The following is a 24,996-nucleotide window of genomic DNA, read 5'->3' as shown; positions in this document are numbered from 1 at the left end:
ATTCTCCAGGATTTTTTAAACAACACTCCACAATAGTAATTGCTCTCATTTTTAGGTGGAAAACTGAGGCTCGGAGAAACTAAGAAATGTGCTCATCGTCCCTCTACAAGCAAGTGGTGGTGCTGAGATTGAACTCTGGCCTTTTGTGCACATTCCCACAGTCCCGAGACAGACCTGCACTCATCGGGGCCAGGGAAACCCAGGGTAAATTCTGACCCTGCCACACTGGGCAACTTGGGTGGATTCCTTAGGCTCCTCAAGTGTCAGTAATAGCCTTGCCTAGAAAAAGGTGATGACAACAGCTACTCACCTCCTAGGGCTGTGGCCATGACTAAGTAGGAATGTGGGAAACGCATCCGGCACGGTGCTTGGTATGAAGTTAGCTTCTGGTTTAATTTATATTATGTTTGTTTTTCTTACTACTATTACACCTGAGAAAACTCCAAATGAGCCCAATGCAGTTCCAAAATCTTGGTGACAGCAGTGGACCATGGCGGACATGGCTTTTCTCATTTTGATTTTGTGACTGACAATCTTGTGATGGGAGATGGTACATGTTAGATTAAAATTGCCCAGGTTTACTCTTTGTGAGAACGCTTTCTCTTCCCCCTCTCCCCCATATTGATTTAAGGGTTACAGTAAGCTATACTTACTAATCAATATTCACCATTGCCCACTGCCAGTAGCAGACCTGTCAGGGACTGAAAGGGCAGAGCATCTCAGGAGCCTGGCTTTATGACTAGTCTAAATTCTGCATAGCTGTTGTTTCGTTCCAGCCTAAACTGGCTCTGTCCATTGTTTTGGAAACCTAGGCCATTTCCAAAGGCCAAGGAAACATAAGCATTGAGCACCCCTGGGCAAGCAGCATGGCCCAGGGAGAAATATGGGACTCAGGGTCAGAATGTCAGCTCAGTCATCTGTCAAGTAACGTTAGCCTTTCTCCTGGTTGAGACTTGTTAAAAGCACGTATGGCAGATCAGATACGAGGACAGACCCTCCCTGGGCCTCTACAGCATGTGCTTCACTCATTCCTACTACTCTGACATCAAGTCAAGAGGAGGGTTCAAATACCACGGACAAGGAACTGGATAGAGTCCAAAGACGCGGGAAAGGATGATCCACTTTGCTGACTGGCACACATTTCCATCCTTTCCCTCCCAGGTTAGGATTCCTGCGCCTCACCTTTGGTTGTCTTTGACTGGCTTGGAATGATTGAGCACAAAACACACTTTCCACTGAAGTGGGCTTTCACATCTAAGAGGGTAGGATGTGGGGAGCCTGTCTGTAAGCCAGCTGGTGGGGAAAAAGGAGGGAGAGCTGCCATGCAGGAGAGGGGACCATTCAGGAGAAGGAGGAAGACAAGAGGGACAATAACCCAAAGGGCAGATAGAGACCCATATCTGTCAATAGCCACTTCACAACCTCCTTCCTTGCTGACATAGCTTGACCATGATAAGATGTAATGCTTTATCGGAGGTAGGAAGCAGTGACTTGAATTAAGTAAGTTATTGGCTTGGTTCATTGACGCATCTGATGTTCTGATCCAGTTCTGAGAGAAGAATTTTGGAAAATACACACCTCCAATCCTCACCTAAAAACAAGGAGGTCCATTCATCTGAAGGCTGGAAAAGGAGCCACAGAAAAAAATCAACCCCCAACCTCATGGGAAAAAAGAAAAAAAAAAAATCAGCAGGCTGAATATCTAACAGGCAAAATGGCTTCAGGAACTACTGCTCTAAGAATTCTGACGGCTTTGCAGCTTTTCTGTGCTCAGTCATGCCCTGTCCTTTTCACAACCGCTCAGGATGGTTTCCCTCAAGTCTTTAGTAATCAAACCTTGAAACTGAAGGGCCCACATGCTTGTCTTCAAGAACACACAGGAAGGGGACAGCTGGGAGACTCCATTACACTCTGCAGCCAGGCTCAGGGAGAACCACCCCCAGGAACACAGGCAGTGATGGTAGCTATTGAAAAGAAAACAGAAAGGCCAAACCTCTGGGGCCTGTGGCAGAGAATAGAAACAGGAATAAGGTGTGAGTTTAGGCTTCAGAAGGGGGCTCCCAGTGCTGAACAGAAAAATGTCAAGGACAGACTCAAAACATCAGGCTTTGTGCTTTAAGTACCTTTTCCTAATATGTCACTGGTGCATGTAAAAACTGCACTGGTCTAAAAATCACTTTTCTAAGCATCTTTTTACATGACACTACTTTATAATAGAGCCTGGATCCAGTGTTGACAGTGAGGAACTCAAAAGCCCCTAGGTGGAGCTGTTGTCCCCTTGTGAGAATGGCCAACTTCACCCTTTCCACAGGGCCTTACTTAGTCATTCTCCAAATTCTGTGGGAATACAGAGATGAACCAAGTCCAGTCTGTGTCCTTAAGCTCGCAAATGAGTAGGACAGACAGTGTGTGCCCTACAGCCCATCACACGCAGCTCTCTAGGCTGACCCAGAAGGCATCCTAGGGCAGGTCAAGCCAGGGTCTGGGGCTGCACTCACTACATGGTCTCCAGCTGCAAAACCCGAACAGGACCACCTACCTCCCAACGAAACCAGCAGAGCGCCCCTGCGTGTTAGCATCATTACCACGGTCGTTAAGACCATCTGCACACACAGCAGTGCTCACTGATGCCCGTGAGCACCACATAGGCAGGATGTGGACCTCAGGCAGGGTCCACAGAGCTGCTAAGTGAGTTGAGCTGGTGGAACAGAAATGGGGGAGGGAGAGGTTGGCTCTAAGAGGGGATGAGGTTCAGGAGGTCAGGTCTGAGGCAGAGGAATGCTGGTCTTCAGGCCAGGGGCCTTGTGATCAGAGGAGATCAGGTGGAGCCAGGCTTTGGAGAGACCACAGACAGAGGGGCACTGTTCTGGTTTCTCCCTCCCTGTGGGCAGCCCAGCACTAACCCTCACCCCCAAGCCTCTAGTGGTTAAAGGCAGCTTTTACCTTGTGACTACGAGCTCTGCCTCTTGAGGGGGAGGAAGAGCCTTCTTATCTGCTCAGTCCTCAAAAGGTCACGGCCAAGTACTGGACATAGGTAGGGGTATAATCCATGGTCCTTACTCTAAAGGAGCATATAATGATTGCTCCCAGGGGACTGAAGGGGACAGAGAATTCCAGGAGGTGAAATTTGGGTGGGCTCTTGCAGAGCAGAAGGAAAAAGGAAGGCCAAGAAATTCAAGGAGGGAGAAGGATCTAAACAAAGAGGGAGACAGCTATGGAACAGTGAGGGAGCACTGAATAAATCTGGTGGTGGCTGGTTAGATTGGACAGAGAGGACCAGAAGAAGAGGTGCATGTCAGACCAAGGGAGAGTACAGGCAAGGCTCCATAAATCATGTTCCTGAAAGGTTCATCCCAAAGAACTGGGTACTGCTTGATGCTGATTTCAAGAAAGGGCATTTCCTCAGAGTTATCTTCCCATCTCACTTCCTTCATGAGACTCTCCATGCCCCCAAAGACTCATCAAACTGGCAGGGGATCCCAGAAATGACACGGTCTGCTCCCCGACACAGGCCAGGCCCATCACATCACCTCACCGTTCTCGGAGGAATGTGCAGCAGGCGTCTTTGATGCTCTGCAACTGCAGGAAACTCGCCCCCATCAGCAACGACTGGACGTTTTGCTGGTCAATGGCAAGGTGACCGTTGTAGGCAAAGTTGATCAGAGCTTCCAGGGCGCTAGAGGAGAGGAAAGATGCTCTTCAGAGATGGTGTTCGGCCCACAGGATACTCAGGCCCTAAGTAAGCTGACATTGTTACCTGAGGAACGGATGGGCCCCGCTCTCAAATACATTTAGCCCATGCCCTTTGAGAATCTACCTGAATGGAATAATTACTTCACCATAGCTATCATTCTACTTCTTAGGTTGTCTTTACTGCCCAAATGATTTTATTATAGAAGGTTCTGAAAAGACAAAGCAATGACCCAGAATCTCACTACTGAGTCAACTGTAGTCATTTTTCTAGATTAATTTCCATTTCCTATTTGCCTGCATGCTTAAGTTGTATGGATATAATCATGTAATACTTATGAAGCCCTTTCCCATGTTTCTACACTGACTTCATGTTCAACTTTCTTTTTTTTTTTTGGCCATGCCACGCGGTTTGTGGGATCTCAGTTCCCCCTGACCAGGGATTGAATGTGGGCCATGGCAGTGGGAACGCTGACTCCTAACCACTAGATCGCCAGGGAACTCCCCATGTTTGACATTTTCAACGGCTGCTATAAAGTAATCCAACATGTAAATGTGCTACAATTTATTTCCTTTATTGGTAAGCATAATAGCTTTTATAAATAACATATTTGGATTATTTCTTTGGGATAAGTTTCCAGCCTGAGGTTTCCAACATTTTTTTCTGCCTTCCAATTCACACCAAGAATGAAATCCAAATTCTGTCTATAGGGCTGTATGTGGTCTGGCCCCTTTCCATCTCTCTGACCTCATCACCTTCCACTCTTTCCCCTTCACTCTATTCCAATATGCTGAACACACTCTCACTTCAGGGCCTTTGCACTGGCTACTCCCTCTGTTTGAACGGCTCCTCCCCCAGATGTCTTGCTCCCTCACTCCAACTAAGGTCTTGGCTCAAATATCACCTCATCACAGAGGGCTTTCCTGATCACCCTGAAATAGCACAGACCCTCACCATCATTCGCTAGCCTTTATTCTGCTTTACCTTTTTCACATCACTTTCACTTCCCAGCCATATCATGTATGTATTTGTTTACTGCCAGATGGCCACTACTAGCAAGTTGGAATAATAAGAGGTGCTTTCTATTTCCTCTGCTATACCTCAGTACCTACAGCAGCACAGATCACAGGTTCTCAGTCTATCTGTTAAATGAAGCACTTGGATGGTGCATGGTGATTAGCATGGCTCTGTCAGACACAGACCTCAGAGATGAGAGTGTACAACTGCCCTTGGATATAGACACACTTCTATGTCTTTCATTACAAGTAGCTGGCCTGAGATTGCACCCTTGCAGTGGGTATACAGATCCTCTCCATGTACTGGAGCAAATCACCTTCAATCAACCGGAAGGTACCACACAGTTTCCTAGCTCCTTTCCTTCAAGTTTTCACCATGGGGAGATTAAGACGTTAGGCAACAAATGACAGCTTACTGGCTAACATTTTGGAGTCATCGGTTTATTTATTGTCTCTCTCCCAACAAGAATCATCTTGCGTGTCCTGTTTGCTCTGCATGCCCAGACCCCAGAACAATGCCAGGTACATAGTAGGTGCACAGTGGACCCTTGGATGTAGCCTAGGTTATAAACACACAGCCTCAGTTCACAGACTTGCAGTAAAATCTTTTAAGTCATATAAATATGCCTTTTTCCTTTCAAGGCCCCAAAAGGCATACTGTGGAATATGTTTATATAAAGCCTTCATACAGAAGTCAGGAAAGTATTTCTGTAAAGAGGGTCTAGATGTAAGGATAACTTTAAGTAAGTGTGTAAATGATGCAATTTCAGGGTTTATAGTACTGCCTCCTGACCCTAAAACTCATCTAGGGCAGAATTGCTCAACCTCAGCACTACTGACATTTGGAGCCAATGATTCCATTATGGAGGGCTTTCTGGGACACTGAAAGACGTTTAGAGGGATAAACTCTGGGCTTGACCTCCTTGGACTTCAGTTTTCTTCTTTTTTTAATTTTACTTATTTATATTTTTCGCTGCATTGGGTCTTCATTGCTGCGCGTAGGCTTTTTCTAGTTGCAGCGTGTGGGGGTTACTCTTCGTTGTGGTGCGCAGGCTTCTCATTGCCGTGGTTTCTCTTCTTGCGGAGCATGGGCCCTAGAGCGCACGGCTTTCAGCAGTTGTGGCACGCGAGCTCAGCAGTTGTGGCTTCTGGGTTCTAGAGTGCGGGCTCAGTAGATGTGGTGCACGGGCTTAGTTGCTCTGCGGCATGTGGGATCTTCCCAGACCAGGGCTCAAACCCGTGTCCTCTGCATTGGCAGGCGGATTCTTAACCACTGCTCCACCAGGGAATTCCCGGGCTTCAGTTTTCTCACCCATCAAATAACCATGATTTCTGCTACCTTCTCGACCTGCGTCATCACATTAACAGCCAGTAGACACACGTGGCTAATTAAAACTAAATTTATTATTATGTATTATTTACTTATTTATTTATTTATTTATTGGCCACACTGCGTGGCTTACAGGATCTTAGTTCTCTGACCAGGGATTGAACCCAGGCCCTCGGCAGTGAAAGCATGGAGTCCTAACAACTGGACTGCCAGGGAATTCCCCTAAAATTAAATTGAAATGAATTAAAATTAAATAATATTTAAAATTCAGTCCCTCAGTCCCACTAGTCACATTTCAAGTGCTCAACAGCTACATGTGTTAGTGGCTACCAATTTGGAGAGGACAAACAGAACATCTCCATCGAGGCAGGAAGTTGGACAACAGTGGACAACACTGTTCTGGACTGATGGGAAGGGTAATGAATGAAGACACTTATTTGAAAGACTAGTCTGCCAGCTAGAAAGGTTAGCACAGAAAAGTGAAGAGAATAATATACCACCAACTTTGTACCCAGTCCTAGTTTTAAAAACGTATCTTGGACTCTAGTTCCTATGAGACGTGTTACTCTCATTGAGTTAAAACACATCAAAACCCTCCTTATTTTAACCCTGTCTCAGGCCACGGGCTGAGGTTCTAGCTTGTTTACTGGTCACCTACTGTGTGTGTGGAGCTGTGCTTGATACTGGGTCCTGCTGGAAGGCCCTCAAAGGGCACCAAACACAAGGCTGAAACTGCACCTAGAAAGCAGGCTGTGAAACCTGATGGAGGAATTTAGTACCTTGGGTCCATTCCTTGCATTACAATCTCATCCTGCTTGCACTCCATCATGTCATTTGTAAACATAGCGTGGAAATACGGGATTGAGGCTGCTAAGACGATCCGGTGAGCACTGAATTTGTGGTCCCCAATCTGCAGGCAAAGTAAAATACAAAGACAGATATTGAGGAATGCAAGTACAAAAACCCACCCTGCCCCTTCCACAGCTCAACTGTCTGCCCACTGGAGTGGTACTGATGGCATCCCAGGACGTGATAGCTGAGGCTTTTCATGGAGACCTTGAAGTATTTTAAACTCAACATACACGGTTATAGTAGGAGAATGTAGACAACACATTTTCATAAGGCATTAAAACGGTTAAAAGTCTTTATTTATATGGCAATCTTCACTGCACCTCTCCAAACTCCCCCCACCAACTCAAAGACCTGATTTCTCGAACACTTTATCCTGATTCCAATTTTATTAGATGGTAGATGGAAGAGACAAAGTGGCCAAGAACGCTGAAGCACCTAACAGTAGGCTCCTCCAGAAGAGTAAACAGTGACAGGAAGAGATGAGGAGAAACAAGCTTGAATAGGGGGTGCATGTGGGGATCAAGGACAGAGGAGGCATTGTGGGCACAGATGTTAGGGGGTCCCTGGGCACCAACCAGGCTGTGGTAGACCACAAGGAGCCCAGAGTCCTCTAAGGAACATGACCCTGGCAGCAGCAGCTGGAAGGACTGGGGCTGTGGACTGGCCAGTGCTCTGCATGGCCTGTAGGGCTCATGTGGACAGAGGCAGACTCTCTCTAACTTGTACCAAATGCTCAGGAACACATCCTTAGCCTGGGGAGTTCCGTAAAGTGCTTTCCAACTATCTGCCAAAAGGATACTCCCTTTAACTTTGCCATTTATAGCTCCAAGACACATAAACATTTCCACTTCAGAATTTTCTACTCTTCAGAAAGAGCAAACAGTCTTTTTTTTCCTCCCCTTCACCTAAGTTCCACATTAGTGAAATGCCAGAGCCATCTCACTATCTGATGCTCATCTCTTTGTGTCGTATTTATTCAAGGATTCTAGCTCAGGTTCTCTCACTATGTCCTCTTTTTCACTGAACTTTAGGTTTATTATCTGTAAACTGTCCTTCAAGATCAAGCACACAACCATCCAAATACCAAAGGATCCTTACTAGATTCAGATTCTAGGAGTTCCTCATATAATCCATGTGTTGTCCTACTACCAGTGTTGGGGACATTAAATGGCTGCATGTTTTGAGGGTTTTTCATAATTTAAAAAAAAATCACAGTAATAAATGCAAATATTTCTTAAAGTTGTTTTACAAGGCTTATAATGAAAACCAGAAGTTTCTGGTTCCCTGATTTCTGCTCCTGGGGCAGCCACTTTCTTCTGGTATTTATCTCTATCTTTCTAAGTAATATGCCTCTAATATTATTTCTTGAATTTTCACTTTTAGTTATTACTTGTGGTAGTCAGCCTCCAAATAGCTCCCAACTCATCCCTGCCTTCTGGTATTCATGTTGTGCAGGTCCCTCCCACAATGTCTCAGGGCTGGTCTGTGTGACTGATGGAACGTAGCAGAAGTGATGATGGGATGTCACGTTAAGGCTAGGTCATAAAACACACTGCAAATTCCTCTAATTGTCTCTCCTGGATCACATGCTCTCAGGGAAGCCAGATAACAACATATCCTGAGAGGCCCAGATGACTGCAGCCCAAGGTGACACCTGGACTGTAACCTCATGAGAGCTTCTCAAATCCTGCTTCTGAATTCCTGACCCACAGAAACTGTGAGATAATAAATATCTGTTATTTTAAGTCACTAAGTTTTGGGGTAATTTGTTATGTGGCAAAATATAACTCTTAGGTTACATATTTAATTCTTATGATGGAAGATTAGGATTTTGCTCTGACATGCTCTCTTCACATACTACTTCATACTACTTCACATACTATCTCCATTTTCCCATAGAATTATGCCAAATTTTGGTCAAATTAACATTAAGAATTGCATTATTAGATCTATGTGAATACTATTTGTAGACAAGCCAGGATGTATACTATGATTACATTTCTTTGTTGGTATAATTTCTGTTTTCCCTGAAGATAATAATAAAGTGTAAAACTCCCTTTAATATGTTCCATCAGGTACCCTATCAGTTTGTTCTTGTGACATCCATACTGGGACTCTGTCTTTCTGGGAATTCCTTTCCCCTTGCCTATATTGGAACTCCTGTTTCCTGGATCCCATTTAGTCCTCTTCTTTGTTATTCCCTTGTTCTGGTGAAAAGTGTCTTCTAGCAGAGCTTCCTAAGAAAGGGTGTACTATAAACTGTTTTTAACTCACAGCACTTCTTTCACGATATGTGTGGGCTTTGTTCTCACACCAACCAATTCTCCAACTTTCCAGACACCAATTGGTATCCTACAATTTAATTCAAATCTGACACTAACCACATAGAGCTAGTGCAGACCCCACAGGTTAAGGACTCAGTCCCACCAGACTGCCCCTGCTTCAGATGCTAACTGGGCCACTCATACTTCTGACCCATCAGCTAGACGGTCAGGGTGGGGGAGGTGTCCCCAAAACCTCCTCTTCAGGTTTGATAATTTGCTAGAATGGGATTTTTCTGAAGGCATGACTGATTAACTCATTGGTGATCAACTCAATCTCCAGCCCCTCTCCCCTCCCCAGAGGCAGAGAGGTGGTGCTGAAAGTTCCAACCCTCTGATTACATGGTTGGTTCTTCTGGCAACCAGACCCCAACCTGAAGCTATCTAGGGGCCCACACAGAGTTACCTCATTAGTGTAAACTTAGCTGACTTCTCCTCTTACCCCTATCACTCAGAAAATTCCAAGGTTTTTAGAAGCTCTTGTGTCAGGAACTGAGAACAAAGGGCAAATATTACAACAAAAGATGGTCTTATTACCCCTACTACTCAGGAAGTTATAATGATTTTAGGAGCTCTGTGCCAGGAATCAGGGACAAAGACCAAAAACATATTTCTTATTATATCACAATATCAGAGGGCATATGCACAAAATGTCTGAAAATGTCTTTATTATCCTTAAACTTGGGTGATAGTTTAGCTGGCTATAAAATTCTAGGTTGAGAATATTTTTTTTCTATCAGAATTTTTTGGTTTTTTGCCATGCCATGTGGCTTGCGGGATCTTAGTTCCCCAACCAGGAATTGAACCCACACTCTCGGCAGTGAAAGCAAAGAGTCCTAACCACTGGACCGCCAGGGAATCCACCTCTGTCAGAATTTTGAAGGTATTGTTCCATTGTCTTCTAGTTTGTGGCTTTTTTTTTTTTTTTGCTGTACGCGGGCCTCTCACTGTTGTGGCCTCTCCCGTGGTGGAGCACAGGCTCCGGACGCACAGGCTCAGCGGCCATGGCTCACAGGCCCAGCCACTCCACGGCATGTGGGATCTTCCCAGACCGGGGCACGAACCCGTGTTCCCTGCATCGGCAGGCGGACTCTCAACCACTGCACCACCAGGGAAGCCCTAGTTTGTGGCTTTTGAGCAAGCTAATGCCATTTTGAATACTAACATTATATGACTATTCTCTCTAGAGGCTTTTGGGACTTTCTCTTTATCCTCAGAGATCTGCAATTTCACAGGGCTGTAAGTTGGAGTTGGTTTTCTTTCATTCACTGTGCTGTATCAATCTATAGATATGATTTTAGTTCTGAAAACATCTTTTCATACCATTTCTTTGATAATTTCCTCCTCTCTACTGTTTATTTCTTCTCAAATTTCCATTCGTCAGGTGTTAGACCTCTTGGAATGATCCTCTATAATTTATCTGTTCTCCCCATTTCCATCTCTTTCATTTGGTTTATCTTCTGGGAGTTGTCTTTAACATTACCTTTCAATATTTCTGTGTTGTATTTTTCATACTTGCTATAATATTTTTAATTCCTTTTTTTTGGGGGGTGGCATGACATGTGGCATGTGGGATCCTAGTTCCTCGACCAGGGGTCGAACCCGTGCCCCCAACATTGGGAGCACAGAGTCTCACCACTGGACTGCCGGGGAAGTCATCATATTTTTAATTTCTAGGAGGTCTTGTCTTCTGGAGGTTCTTTTTTTTTTTTAAAGAATCTAGTTCATCTTTTATGCATGCAATATTTTCTCTAATCTCTCTCAAGATATTATAGTTAAAATCTTTCCTTCTTCTTCTCCCTGATTTTACTGTTTCCTGAGGTTTTTTTCACCTCCATTTGATTTGGACTTTTTTTCCCCAAGGAACTGTTTAGAGTTTCAGAACAGTACTTTTTATTTTATTTTATTTTTTGGCCATGCGGCATGTGGGATCCCAGTTCCCCAAACAGGGATGGAACCCGCGCCCTCTGCATTGGAAGTGCAGTCTTAACCACTGGACTGCCAGGGAGGTCCCCTGGACTCTGTCTTTTATGTTCTTTAAATGTCTCATGACACTTGGCTATCTGCTCATACTTTTAGAAGCTGTTTGAAAGCTCTGTGTAGGGGAGCTAAGCTTGCCAACTTATGGGCTTCACATTAGGGTGATCAGGCAAGAAGAATCTGTCATTTTATTGAGGATCCCCAAAAGTAGACAGTATCGCTAAGACTTTTTCTCTGGGATTAAATTTATCAGAGGAGGATCTTTCAGTCTCTTGCATGACGGCACCTGCCTGCAGATACTCTGAAAACTGAGAAAGGGGAATGGTCCTATTAATCACTATATAGAACTTTGTCTTAAAGCCCCTATTTTCAGTTTTGCTCCATATTCCATCTCATCTTCTGTGCTTGGTGTGTCTCTGGTTCAATATCTAAGACTAAAATATCTGTCTCCTGAGAGAGTAGAGGAGGGGTTGTAGGCATCTAAATGCTTTTCACATAGACTTTCGACTAATCTTCCTGTTTCCAATATTTGGTTTCTCCGATTCTGGAGCTATTCCAGGGCTCTGCATTACAAATCCTCTTTGTTAGTTCCCCCCCACCACTCCCTGCCAAAGCAGGCACCTTCAGTTCCTCTGGCCCACTAAGTTAATCACACTTGCTTCCTGGCTTCAACATTCCGTTGACCTCTCATTTGCCGATCTCTCTTTTCCCTCTTACTATCATTTTAATGGGATTACAGGAGGAAATGAGGGCAAAATGTGCATTCAGTTTGCTGTGTTACACTGCTATGCATTTATTTTCCATCTACAAAGTAAACAGAAGACAAAAGAACAAGCTGTATGTGCACGAACTAGGTGACCTGATTTCCCAAAAAAGCTCAGCTAAAGAGAAGACAGGCCTATCTTGGGATATGCTAGGCAGATTACATCTGAATTCTCTGTTCAGTTAAGGGGAACAACTAATTTGTCTTTATCTAGAAGAGTGAGACCAAGATGGGAAAGGGTCTGGAAGCTACATCTTACGAGGAATGGCTAAAGGATAGGTAATTTAGGGATGACTATAGCTGTCCTCAAAGACTAGAAGGGCTATCACGTGGATGAGGGCAGATCTGCAAGGTACAAGGAGGCACATTTTAGTTTATCACAAAGAATAACAGCTTATTACCTAAGAACGTTTAGGGAAGTCCTTCACTGATTCTAAAACTATTAAGGGACCTTCCAATTCTACAATCCTAGGATAATACACTTTTGTGAAAAGCTTAAAAAAAAACCCAAATACTCTCACTGTACTCTTAGTTAAAAAAAAGAAAATGAGATGATCATTTATGAAGTTCCTTTTGCTAAGTACCCATTACACATATTTTCTCATTTTAGTCCTCACGGCAACCCTCTGCATTAAGTAGCTATTGTGAATTCCATTTTATAGATGAGGAAACCAAGATTTAGAATTAACTTGCCCCAGTTAAGTAGCTATTATGTGAAAGGAAATTATACTTGAGTTGTTTACTGGTGGAGTTTGAGAGGGACCCAGTAAATAACACACCCCTCCCAGCTCAAGTTCTCAGCCAACTGGGAAATTTTTAGAATTAAAAAATAAACTAACACACATAATAAAAGTATACAGAATTAAATACACACAGGTGAATGAAAGTAAAACTGGGCAAATCTGAATAAGAGTAGCTGATTGTGTCAATGTCAATATTCTGCTTGTGATGCTGTACTATAATTTTGCAAGATATTACAACTGAGGGAAACTGGGCAAAGGGTACATGGGAATCTCACTGTTAATATTTCTTAACTGCATGTGAATCTACAATTATCTCAAAATAAAAAGTTCCCTAAAAAAAAAAGGGACAAATGGGAAATCCAAATGATAAATCTAATATTGTAAACTACAGCTTATACAGGAGTACAGTGTGTTCCCTATTTTAACATCTTGAATTACACAGGTCCACGCAAAGGCTACTTTCTCCACTAATCTTCAATTACACACTGTTACTGCAAATCTCCTCCCTTTTCCATCCCTAAGGTGGCAAAGAAATGTGAACTGTTGCTACAGAATTTAGGAAAAAATAATCAATAAGCAACATATAATTGATTGGTCAGAAAAGTTAAGGCTATTTGGCATATACCTCTACCTTTAATCACATTTTGCTATACCTACCTTTAAACAAACAATATTACAAATATTAATAAAACAATATTATAATCATAAAGTATTAGCAATGCAATTGAATCAGACAGTAAATTAAATGAATTTAATTAAATGTTAGTGAATTAAATGGAATCAGATAGTAAAGTATTGGGAAGACCCAGGTTCAAAGTACAAGATAGGAGGGAAGGAAAGAAACGATCTATGGTATCATGAAACACTCTGAACTGAAAGAGCTAAACTCACAAACACACATGTGGAAGTTACCCAGGTGGGATCAAGATATTAGGTACACAACACACCTCTACTGCCCGTGCTCACAGGACCACTTACTACGTGTGTATCAGCGCCAGCCACTTAATCACTGTGGGATGATTTGCAATGACCAGCATCTGTGGAGCAAATTAGGGGCAATCACAAGATTTCCTAGGTATACACAATACTGCCAAATTTGCTTCTAAGAAAAAAAAAAATCTATTCAAACTGGAATGCCCAAACCACTTCCACTAAAACTGCAGCAAAGACTGAGCATTCTTGCCACTTAGCTTCTACAAAGAGTGGACACAGAGCCTTTTCCTGAGCAGTGGTGGTCCACCAGACAGGTGGTGTGGCATCAACATTGGAGTTAGAAGGCCCTCACCAGTTATGTTACCTCAGACGCGTCCCCTCCAAGTTTGGCTTCCCAACTAAAAAAGTGAGACCGTTCCTATTCATCTGACTTCTCAAGTGTATTTGAGAAGACCTAATTTAAGAATGGTTGATATGAACATCATTTGACCAAATGACCAGGGACACTCCAAATTCCTGAAGCTCCAATGGGAAAAAAGTATTGTCCTGTGCAGACCAAGCTAATGTTGCTGTCAATCCTGGGTCTTGTTTGGAGGGATGGATCTGTGCTGATTTGTCCTAGCCTGGGCACCAATGGGAATAATTCAAGGGCACTTTTGCAAACAACAGAAGTGCTCCATAATGGTGAACAGATAAATAAATAAATGCCTGGATGGATGGGCTTTGGACCAGAGTGCTACTTAGCTTGTTCTGAGAGGGGCCTCAGCATTGCAACTTTGGTCTCGTTAAATTAAGTTATATACAATACATGTGAAAACACCCAGCACAGCGTCAGGCACTTAACAGAGATTTAAAAGTTTTTTGTTGCACCCAGCTGAGAGCAACAGCCATGAAAGACCAAGATATAAATATCTGAAATCCTCTCAAGTTCAGTCTGATTAATAGAACCCTGGGAGAGGATTAAATCTCTGAGTTTTAGGGCCAGCTCTACTACAGATACAAGCAAGCTGCCTAATTTTACCATATCTCAGGTTTCCAGGTTGGAATATAGGATTATTACTTACAGGGCGCACAGCAAGGAATATACTAGTTTAAAAAAACTTCTTAAAAGCAGCACCAAAAATACTGGAAAAAATATCACAATCAACCACTCTGTTAGGCATTATTAGAAAGTTCAGCATGGCGTCAAAGGTCAAAATACTTGCCAGTCTCTACCTGTGCCCATGCCAGAGGAGACAGAGAGCACAAGCCATATGATACATATAAACTGCACCGATTTCAAGGCCAGCTCTTCCTGTTCTGTATGACCCAGGCAAATCTCTTCCCTTTACCCCTGAGCCTCAGTTTCTTCATCTGTAAATAAAGGGCTTTAACTGGATCAGGGCTCTCAAAAGGTAGTAGTTGTGTTAACAGTAGCCTATCACGAATTCAGTAAAGCTTTCTTTTTAATCATGATGGAATCTACATGCATTTGAAAAGTAACTGTACATACACCTAAACGATATAATTTATCTGGCCCACAGATTGGTGCACATATAGATTTGAGGGTCCCCTGCAATAATTGCAGAATCCCTGTAGCACAGAAACCCCTGCACCAGAGGTTCTTGGAGGTCCCTTCTAGTTAGTAGTGTCTGAGACCTTGACTGAGCAAAAGGAACCAGAAATCCTGAGCACCTCATGTCTACCTAAGTTTTGACTTGGTTTAAAACACACACACACACACACCTCCTCCTCCTCCCATTTTCTTCCTTGGAAAGACTGGGAAATCTTCCATTCCTGACCCTGCCCTGGTGGTATCTTTGGATCAACAGGGATAGTGTAGCATGACACCACAAATTCTGTTCCCTATCACAGGCAGGCGAGGCGCAAGATTCAACCAGTTGCTTATTCAAGCAGGAAAAGCAGCAGGACAAAATCTGAGTTGGAAGTAATCTGAGACAGGTGTTCCCAAAGAAAGCAAAAGATATACCCAGAATTTATTTCTCTTTGACGGAAAACATTTTGATACTATTGCTCCTACCTTCAAGGAGCCCACAATGAACATAAATTAAACAATAAGTGAACAGTTAAGTGCCCTGCCTGCGCAGACAGAATACCCTTGGGATCAGTGGGGTTTAAGACTAAGCATTTAGGCAGTCACGAGATGCTGAAAGTGCATAAATAGTAATCCATAATTTTACTAAGGCACACATTTGAATCATAAAGGCTATGAATCTTGTGTGTAAGAATGAGTCTGTAAAAATGAGTAGCGATGGGTTAATCTCTAAAATTCCTTTGGGCTATAAAGTCGATAATTAAGAGAGACAGTAAGTGTATCATGGTAGATAAGAACATACTCAGGAACTAAATTGCCTGGGTTCAAATCTAGGTTTTGCCATTTACTAGCAGCGTAACTCTGGGCTACTTAGCTTCACTGTGCCTCAATTCACGAAATCTGCAAAAATGGGGTAAACAGTACCTCACTCATGGGGTTACTGTGAAGATTAAATTAGCATTTAATGCATGGCATTTAAAACAGTGCGTAGCACATATTAAGTGCTAAATAAGTGCTTGTTAAATTTAAAAAATGTCCTTAAATTGAGAACTTTACAGAATTCATTTTTAAGACCTTTAGAGAAAGGGTCGGCAAACCATGGTTATGGGCCAAAATCCGGCCTTCCTGCCTCTTGGTTTTTTGTGTGACCCATGAGCTAAGTGTAGTTTTTACATTTTTAAATGGTTGAAAAAAATCAACCCTAATCATTCATGACATGTATAAAATCCAAATTTCAGTGTCCATATATAAAGTTTAATTGGAACACAGACATGCCCATACAATGGCAAAACTGAGCAGCTGTGATAGTGACCAATGGCCTGCAAAGCCAAAAATATTTACTATCTGCTTCTTTACACAAAAAGTTTGCTGACCTCTGCTCTAGAGTCACAGGGAAGAAATATTATGAAGAGGGATGTGAACACATTCTCTAGAAAGAAGATGCTGATCACTTATCTAAGACCCCCCAACCCCCATTCTCCACCCACATCACACCTGATTTTCTGCTGGTATTCACAGACTCCCCTGCCAAACCAGTATGATCTGTCTGCACTTTGTGGAATCCAACACTGAGATAAAGTGTCTTATACAACACTTGCTCCTTTTCAAAAGGAAGTGAGCTAAGGCATTCACTCTGGAGTCATGAATAGCCTGTAACCACCAAATGCCTTTTTTTTAAAACTTCAGTTTCTTTCTTTTTTTAAAAAAATTATTATTTATTTTCTTTATTTTTTTGGCTGCATTGGGTCTTAGTTGCAACATGCGGGATCTTTGTTGAGGCATGCAGGATCTTTTGCTGCAGCATGTGGTCTCTTCGTTGCAGCACGTGGGCTTCTCTCTAGTTGTGGCCTGCGGGTTTTCTCTCTCTCGTCGAGGCATGCGATGGTGTGCAGGCTGAGTTGCCCCAGGGCATGTGGGATCTTAGTTCCCTGACCAGGGATCGAACCCGAGGTCCCCTGCATTGGAAGGCGGATTCTTTACCACTGGACCACCAGGGAAGTCCCTAAAACTTGAGTTTCTTTTTTTTTTTTTCCGGTACGTGGGCCTCTCACTGTTATGGCCTCTCCCCTTGTGGAGCACAGGCTCTGGACGCGCAGGCTCAGCGGCCATGGCTCACGGGCCCAGCTGCTCCGCGGCATGTGGGATCTTCCTGGACCGGGGCATGAACCCGTGTCCCCTGCATTGGCAAGCAGACTCTCAACCACTGCGCCACCAGGGAAGCCCAAAACTTCAGTTTCTTAATCATAGTTATACAATTATTCTTTCTCCAACCCCCCACCCCCATGGAGTTTCAATGCTAATTAGCCTCAGCAAATAATGCAGCCTTGTCCATCAGATACATAGGAGGTGGACTGCATGGAGATGCCTTGAAGCATCTGCCTTCCAACCTCAGGTATCAACCAATCCTCCACGTTATTCAGCGACCACCCAGCACAAAGCCAGCTCAGCCCACCTCTCCACGGCAACCAAAATCTTAACATGTGAGACAAGTAAGCCTACTCCATGTTAGAGATGGGAAGCTTCAGTCTCAAGAACTGTACTTTTCTGTTCTTACCTACTCCAGTGGACTTCAAACTCTTTGAGGTAATAAGGGTCTTGTACATCCCCTAAACAGTTCAGTAAATATTTATTGAAATTAAAATACCAACTCTATCCTTAATAGCTGCCCAGAAAAATCAACAATTCCCTGTGAAAATAAATTAACCCTGTAGACAAAAAGGCAGTTTCACTAAAAGTTATAGTCAAAATGGACTGCAGGTTCTTTCAGTTAAGTTTAGAAAAGGATATGGAAGACTGAGAAGGAGGCACTGTGACTTTTTTTCTACTCATTTCCTTCAAAATTTTCTTACATATATAAGTAGGCACAGTAAATCTTCAAATAACCACAACACTTGAGGGCTAGTACAACAATCTATTATTATTATTTACTATCAACTAGATATCATATGATCTCTATATAGCTATGTAGTATAAATATAGCTATTAATTATGTATTAATACTGCTATAATAATATATTAACCATGAATGATCTATAATAGTACGATGATGATGATCTATTAACAGTTTTAGGTTACTTGAAGGTTAACAGAAAACACCTGTAGCTTCAATACATGCCACTAAAAACCTTCCAAACAAACATGACTAGCTATGGACTCTATCTCATGTCAGCTCTATTCAGTGTGCCTTACTTTCTTCTGGGAATGTCTTCTATCTTCATTCCCACCACACTATACAAAATATGACCTAAGCCCTACCAATTAGACCCTTCCTCAGGATTTTTCAAATAAGGAAGAAGGAAGAGGGACAATCCCTCCAGGTAACAAGGAGCTATCAGGTGCTCCATCCCCTTCCATGTGTGATGAAGCAGTCTGCAGTGGGAGAAGGATGCTGACCACAGAGGGGACGAGTCTTAGCAGCATTTCAGTCCCCCAGGCCCATCATCAACCCTATCTGTTCTCCTGTTTGATTACATGAGACAATAAATGATTGGTCTAGACTACTGAGGCTAGTTCTGCCATTAAGAGCCAGAGCTCTAAGCACTGTGGTCTGGAGAAAGCCCTGGGGAAATGCAGGAAAGGGGGACCTTCCTTCCTGATCTTAATAGATGGGCTCTAACTAAAGGTGGTTTCGGCTCTGATTGCACCCCGGTGGTGCCTCAAGGTCCCCACTCTGCTCAACAGTTAGGTCTTAAAGGACCCCATGTGTGAAAACACCAGGGTGACAGCATCTGCTACAGGCATCATAGGCATAAAGCAAACACAGTGTTTTACTGACTGGGAACACTGCGGGGGATGCAGAAATGGGCAACAGATACCTGTTGCATGGATGACTCATTTTTCGAATTCCTAGCAGTTATCTTCTGAGAAAAATATCATAACGTTAGATAGGGATAGCCAAACCCAGCATCTGAATCCCCATCATAACTGGGGTATGTGACCTGCCTGAGGTCAGATGGACAGGAGCTAGGGCTACTTAGTGTCCTCCTCTGTAAGTGTGAACAGTAGATTCTGAAGAAATGTTACTCATAGCTCACACTCCCCCTCCCCTTCCCCCTCCAAAATGAGACCCTGATCATTTTAATAGCCCTATAGCTAATAAAGAAATCGATTTTGTAATTTTAAAACCCCCGAAAAGAAGGTCTCCAGGCTCAGGTGGTTTCACTAGAGAATTCCACCAAACATTTAAAAAAGAACTAATACCAATTCTAAACAATCTCTTCCAGAAAATAGAAGAGGAGGGGACAACTCAAATTTATTTTATGAAGCCAGTATTAGCCTAATACCCAAACTAGACAAAGACCATACAAAAAAAGAGAAAACGACAGACCAATATCCCTCATGAATATAGATGCAGAAACCCTTAACAAAATATTAGCAAATAGAATTCAGCAATACATGAAAAGAACTATATACTGTGACCAAGTAGGGTTTATGTCAGGGATCCAAGGCAGGTTCAATATTCAAAAATTAATCAATATAACCCACCATAATAACAGGTTAAAAGAAAAAGAAGTCACATGATCCTCTCAATCAACGCAGAAAAAGCATATTACAAAATTCAACACCTATTCATGATAAACACTAGGAGTAGAGGGTAATTTCCTCAACTTGATAAAGAATGTCTACAAAAAAACTTTAGCTAACTTCATACTTACTGGTAAAAGACTGAATGCCCTCCCCTAAGATGAAGAAAAAGGCAAGAATGTCTACTCCTACCACTGCTATTTAACATAGTCCTGTAAGTTCCAGCCAGTGCAGTAAGGTAACAAAATGAAATAAAAGGAATACACATCAGAAAATAAGAAATAATACTATCCCTATCTGCCAATGACACGACAGTTTATGCCCAAAATCCAAAGCAATCTACCAACCCCCACCCCACACAGAAACACCAAACCCCACACAGAACTAACCTAGAACTAATGAGTGAGTTCAGCAAGGTCACAGTACATAAGGCTACAGGACAAAATATTGACATAGAAAGTCAACTGTATTTCCACATACTATCTATTAACGCGTGTGAACCAGAATTTGAAATATAATTATATAATTGTTCAAAAAATTAAATACTTCAGTGTAAATCCAACAAGCTGATTTAGAGGACTTACATGCTACAAAATACTGATGAAAGACATCAAAGATCTAAATAAATGGAGAGACATACTGTGTCCAAGGATTACAAGACTCAACACAAAAAAGATGTCAATTCTCTGCAAACTGGTGTACAGATTTAATGCAATTCCTATCAAAATTCCAGCGAGATTATTTTTATAGATATAAAGATTATTCTCAAATTTATATGGAAAGGCAAAGGAACTAAAACAGCTAAAACAATTTTTAACAAAAATTAAGTGCAGGGCTTCCCTGGTGGCGCAGTGGTTGAGAATCTGCCTGCTAATGCAGGGGACACGGGTTCGAGCCCTGGTCTGGGAAGATCCCACATGCCGTGGAGCAACTAGGCCCGTGAGCCACAACTACTGAGCCTGCGCGTCTGGAGCCTGTGCTCCGCAACAAGAGAGGCCGCGATAGTGAGAGGCCCGCGCACCGCGATGAAGAGTGCCCCCGCTTGCCACAACTAGAGAAAGCCCTCACACAGAAACGAAGATCCAACACAGCCAAAAATAAAAATTAAAAAAAAAAAAAAAAAGCCTTTACTCTTCCTTTAAAAAAATTAAGTGCAAATGGCCAATAAGCACATGAAAAGATGTTTAACATCATTAATCATCTGGGAAATACAAATCAAAACCACAATGAGACACTACTTCACACCACACTCAAGAGGATAGCTATTATCAAGGAAAAAGAAAAAAGAAAAACCAAACAGGAAATAACAAGTGCTGGTGAAGATGTGGTGATATTGGAACCCTTGTGCACTGCTGGTGAGATGCAAAATGGTGTAGCCACTGTGCAAAGCAGTTTGGTGGTTTCTCAAAAAGTTAAACACAGAATAACAATATGACACAGCAATTCCACTCCTAGGTATGTATCCAAAAGAACTGAAAGCAGAGTCTCAAAGAGGTATTTCTACACCCATGTTCATAGCACCATTATTCACAGTAGCCAAAAGATGGAAACAACCCAAGTGCCCATCAACAGATGAACGGATAAACAAAACATGGTATATACATACAACAGATTATCATTCAGCCTTAAAAAGAATGAAATCAAGAAAGAAGCCACAGATTGGAAGAAAATATTTGTAAAACACATGTCTGATAAAGGACTGTTATTCAAAATATCCAAAAAATTCTTAAAATCCAACAAGAAAACATCTGAATTTAAAAATGGGCAAAAGACTAACAGAAATCTCACGAAAGAAGATACACAGTTGACAAATAAGCGTATTAAAGAAGCATATTAAGATACTCCACACCACATCATCAGGGAAACGCAAATTAAAACAAAGAGGTAAAAATACACATCTACTAGAATGGCCAAAATCCAGAGCACTGACAACACCAAATGCTGACAAGGATGTGGAGCAACAGAAACTCTCATTCATCGCTGGTGGGAATGTAAAATGGTACAGCCACTTTGGAAGACAGTTTGGCACCTTCTGACAAAACTCAACATATTCTTATCATATAATCCAGCAATCACACTCCCTGGGATTTTCCCAAAGGAGTTAAAAATGTATGTCCACATAAAAATCTGCACATAAATGTTTATAGCAACTTTATTCATTACTGCTAAAACCTGGAATCAAACAAGATGTCCTTCAGTAGGTGAGTGGATAAATAAACTGTGGCACATCAGGTCAATGGAATATTTTTCAGCATTAAAAAGAAATGAGCTGGGACTTCCCTGGTGGCACAGTGGTTGAGAATCCGCCTGCCAATGCAGGGGACACGGGTTCGAGCCCTAGTCCAGGAAGATCCCACATGCCGCGGAGCAACGAAGCCCATGTGCCACAACTACTGAGCCTGCGCTCTAGAGCCCACGAGCCACAACTACTGAGCCCACGTGCCTAGACCCTGTGCTCTGAAACAAAAGAAGCCACTGCAATGAGAAGCCCACGCACCACAATGAAGAGTAGCCCCTGCTCGCTGCAACTAGAGAAAGCCTGTGCGCAGCAACAAAGACCCAATGCAGCCAAAAATAAATTAAAAAAAAAAGGAAATGAGCTATCAAGCCATGAAAAGACCGGGAGGAACCTTAAATGCATATTTAAGTGAAAGTAGCCAATCTTAAAAAGTTACATACTGTATGATTCCAACTACATGACATTCTGGAAAAGGCACAAGTATGGCGATAGTACAAGGATCACTGGTTGCCAGGGGTTAGGGAGGGATTAATAGGTGGAGCACAGATAACATTTAGGGCAGATTTTTAGGCACAGAATATGGTTTTTGATAAATGTATGACACATTTATCACAAAAGTGCGCCCTAATGTAAATTATGGACTTTGGGTGATAATGATGTCTCGATATAGGTTTATCGATTGTAACAAATGTACCACTCCGGTGCAGGATACTGATAGTGGGGGAGGCTGTGTGTGCAGTGGGAACGGGGAGTGTATGGGAAATCTCTGTGTTCTGTTCATTTCTGCTGTGAACCTAAAGCTGCTCTTAGAAAACAAAAGACTATTTTTTAAAAAAGGAATGATATTCTAATGCATACTACAACATAGATGAACCCTGAAAACATTATACTAAGCCAAATAAACCAGGGACAAAAGGACAATATTTTATGATTCCAGTTATATGAAGGGTCTAGAATAGGGAAAATCATAGGGACAAAAAATAAAACAAAGGCTACCAGGGGCTGGAAATAAGGGGCATTGAGGCATTATTGCTTAATGTTTATAGAGTTCTGCTTTGGGTGATGAAAAAGTTTTTACAAATAGATAGCAGTGATGTCTATACAACATTGTAAATACATTTAATGCCACTGAATTGTACAATTGAAAACAGTTACAATGGGGGAAAAAGGTAAAATAAAATAGTACAGTGGGAGGAGTAACTACCCATTTCACGATTTATTACACAGATGGCTAGAATAAGCAAAACTGTGCTGTACTGGCGCAGGAATAGGGACACTGACCAATGAAACAGAACAGAGAACCCAGAAGTAGCCCCACACAGGTACAGCCAACTGGTTTTCGACAAAGGTACACAACCATTTGTGTACCTTGAATGGAGGAAAGACAGTCTTTTCAGCAAATAAGACTGGAGCAATTGGACGTCTTTAAGCAAAAAAAGGAACTCTGACATAAACCTCAGTTTATACAAAAATTCACTGAAATCTGCCAGCAAGTGGGAAATAAAGGCAGGGTTTCTATCTTGCAACCTGGAAGAACTGTTTCTTCTTTGGGAAACCTCAGTTTTTGCTCTTAAGACCTTAGACTGATTGGATGAGGCCCATCACATTAAGGACGGTCACTTGCTTTACTCTAAGTCTACTATTTAAATGTTAATCACATCTAAAAAATATGTTCACAGCAACATCTAGACTGGTGTTTGATCAAACAACTGGGCACCAAAGCCCAGTCAAGCTGACACACAAAACTAACCATCGCACTCACATATGCTGGTAGGAATGTAAAATGGTACAGCTACTCAGGAAAGCAGTTTGGTGACTTCTTCTAAAACTGAAAATGAATTTACCATGTGGCACAGCAGTTGTAGTCTTGGGCATTTATCCCAGAGAAATGAACACCTACATTCATACAAAATCCTGTAAATGAATGTTCACAGCACCTTTAATCGTAATACGCCCAAACTGGAAAGAGCCTAAATGTTCTTCAATGGGTGAGTGGTTAAACAAAACGTGGTGCATCCATACCATGGACCACTACTCAGAACTATAAAGGGAAAAACTATCGACACAACAACTTGGATGGCCCTCAAATGCATTACACTGAGTGAAAAAAGCCAATCTCAAAGGTCAAATACTCTGTTTCCATTTATATAACACTCTTGAAATCAGAGATGGAGAACAAATTAGTGGTTGCTAGCGATTAGAGATGGTGGGTGGGAGGGAGATGGGCCTGATGATAAAGGAGTAGCACAAGGGAGATCTCTGTGGTCATGGAATAGCTCTACATCGTGGAAGTGGAGGTCACTGGTAACCTTGACGAGCAAATGGTGGTTGCCTGACAAAACGAACTTACCTATCCTCCTAAAACACGAGTCCCACCAAGGGAGCAATCTTTCATGTTTCCTGGAATAGTCTAGCAATTAACACTCAGTATATGTTAAATGAATGAAGTTTCTGAATGAATCCACTCGATTTAAAATTGAGTCTGGTCGTGTCAGTCTCCATTTTGTTGAGCTCCCTACTGCCTGAGTCAGATCCAAATTCTAAACTGGCGCCAACTGACCCTAACCAGTTTTATTCCCCACCATGCCTCTCTTCCAAGCCTCTGCCAATTCCCTTACATCGCTCTATTCCCTCTGCTTGGATCCTTATCCCTTACTTTTCTGCCTGGTGAATTATTCCTCATCCTTGAAGATCCAGCTCAAATGCTCCCTCCTGAGGGGCTAACCTGACTTCCAGGCAGTCAGCTCTCCCCTTCCTGTAGCACCTGGTACAAGCCTCTAGCACACAAGATACCACACTATGTTGTCCCTAATGAATGTCTCCACATCAAGGCTGAATATTCTTCCCATGGAAAGGAAGGATTGTATCCTAGCACTTAGTGCCTCATTCTCAAGTCTTCTTAATGAATCCTAAAACGATTTCATCTAAAAGGTAGCTCTCAGTCCTTCATCTGGGATAAAAGTAACAAAACTTCTATGAGTTTCACCTCTTCTTTTGAATCCTGGTCTTCTGGCTCAGGGCTGGTAGAACTAGTGGGAGGAAGGCACTGGCCCTTAACTACAGAAAGCGT

The 24,996-nt window shown here is 42.4% G+C and overlaps 1 protein-coding gene across 6 annotated transcripts in view; it reads right to left on the bottom strand.

The window, feature by feature from the left end:
- LOC137232329 (kelch-like protein 18) overlaps nt 1-13,724 on the bottom strand; it is a 50,144-nt gene extending 36,420 nt beyond the window's left edge. For 3 of the 6 annotated variants that reach the window (XR_010946970.1, XR_010946968.1, XR_010946969.1), the window contains exons 1-3: nt 13,644-13,724; nt 6,817-6,947; nt 3,536-3,676 (exon numbers count right to left, since the gene is read on the bottom strand). Coding sequence is in view for 2 of the 6 variants with exons in the window: in XM_067754061.1 (XP_067610162.1) it covers nt 3,536-3,676; nt 6,817-6,881 (206 nt within the window). In the remaining 4 variants the exon portion in view is untranslated. Of the gene's footprint in view, nt 1-3,535; nt 3,677-6,816; nt 6,948-13,643 lie in introns of those variants that run through there. The other 3 variants (XM_067754061.1, XM_067754060.1, XM_067754063.1) reach the window with 3 other exon arrangements.
- Nucleotides 13,725-24,996: the final 11,272 nt, after the last annotated feature.

This window comes from Pseudorca crassidens, chromosome 10 (genome assembly GCF_039906515.1).
Source record: "Pseudorca crassidens isolate mPseCra1 chromosome 10, mPseCra1.hap1, whole genome shotgun sequence".
Taxonomy (NCBI): domain Eukaryota; kingdom Metazoa; phylum Chordata; class Mammalia; order Artiodactyla; family Delphinidae; genus Pseudorca; species Pseudorca crassidens.
Note: the sequence above shows the minus strand (reverse complement) of the source record. Positions and strands in the feature narration are given on the sequence as shown.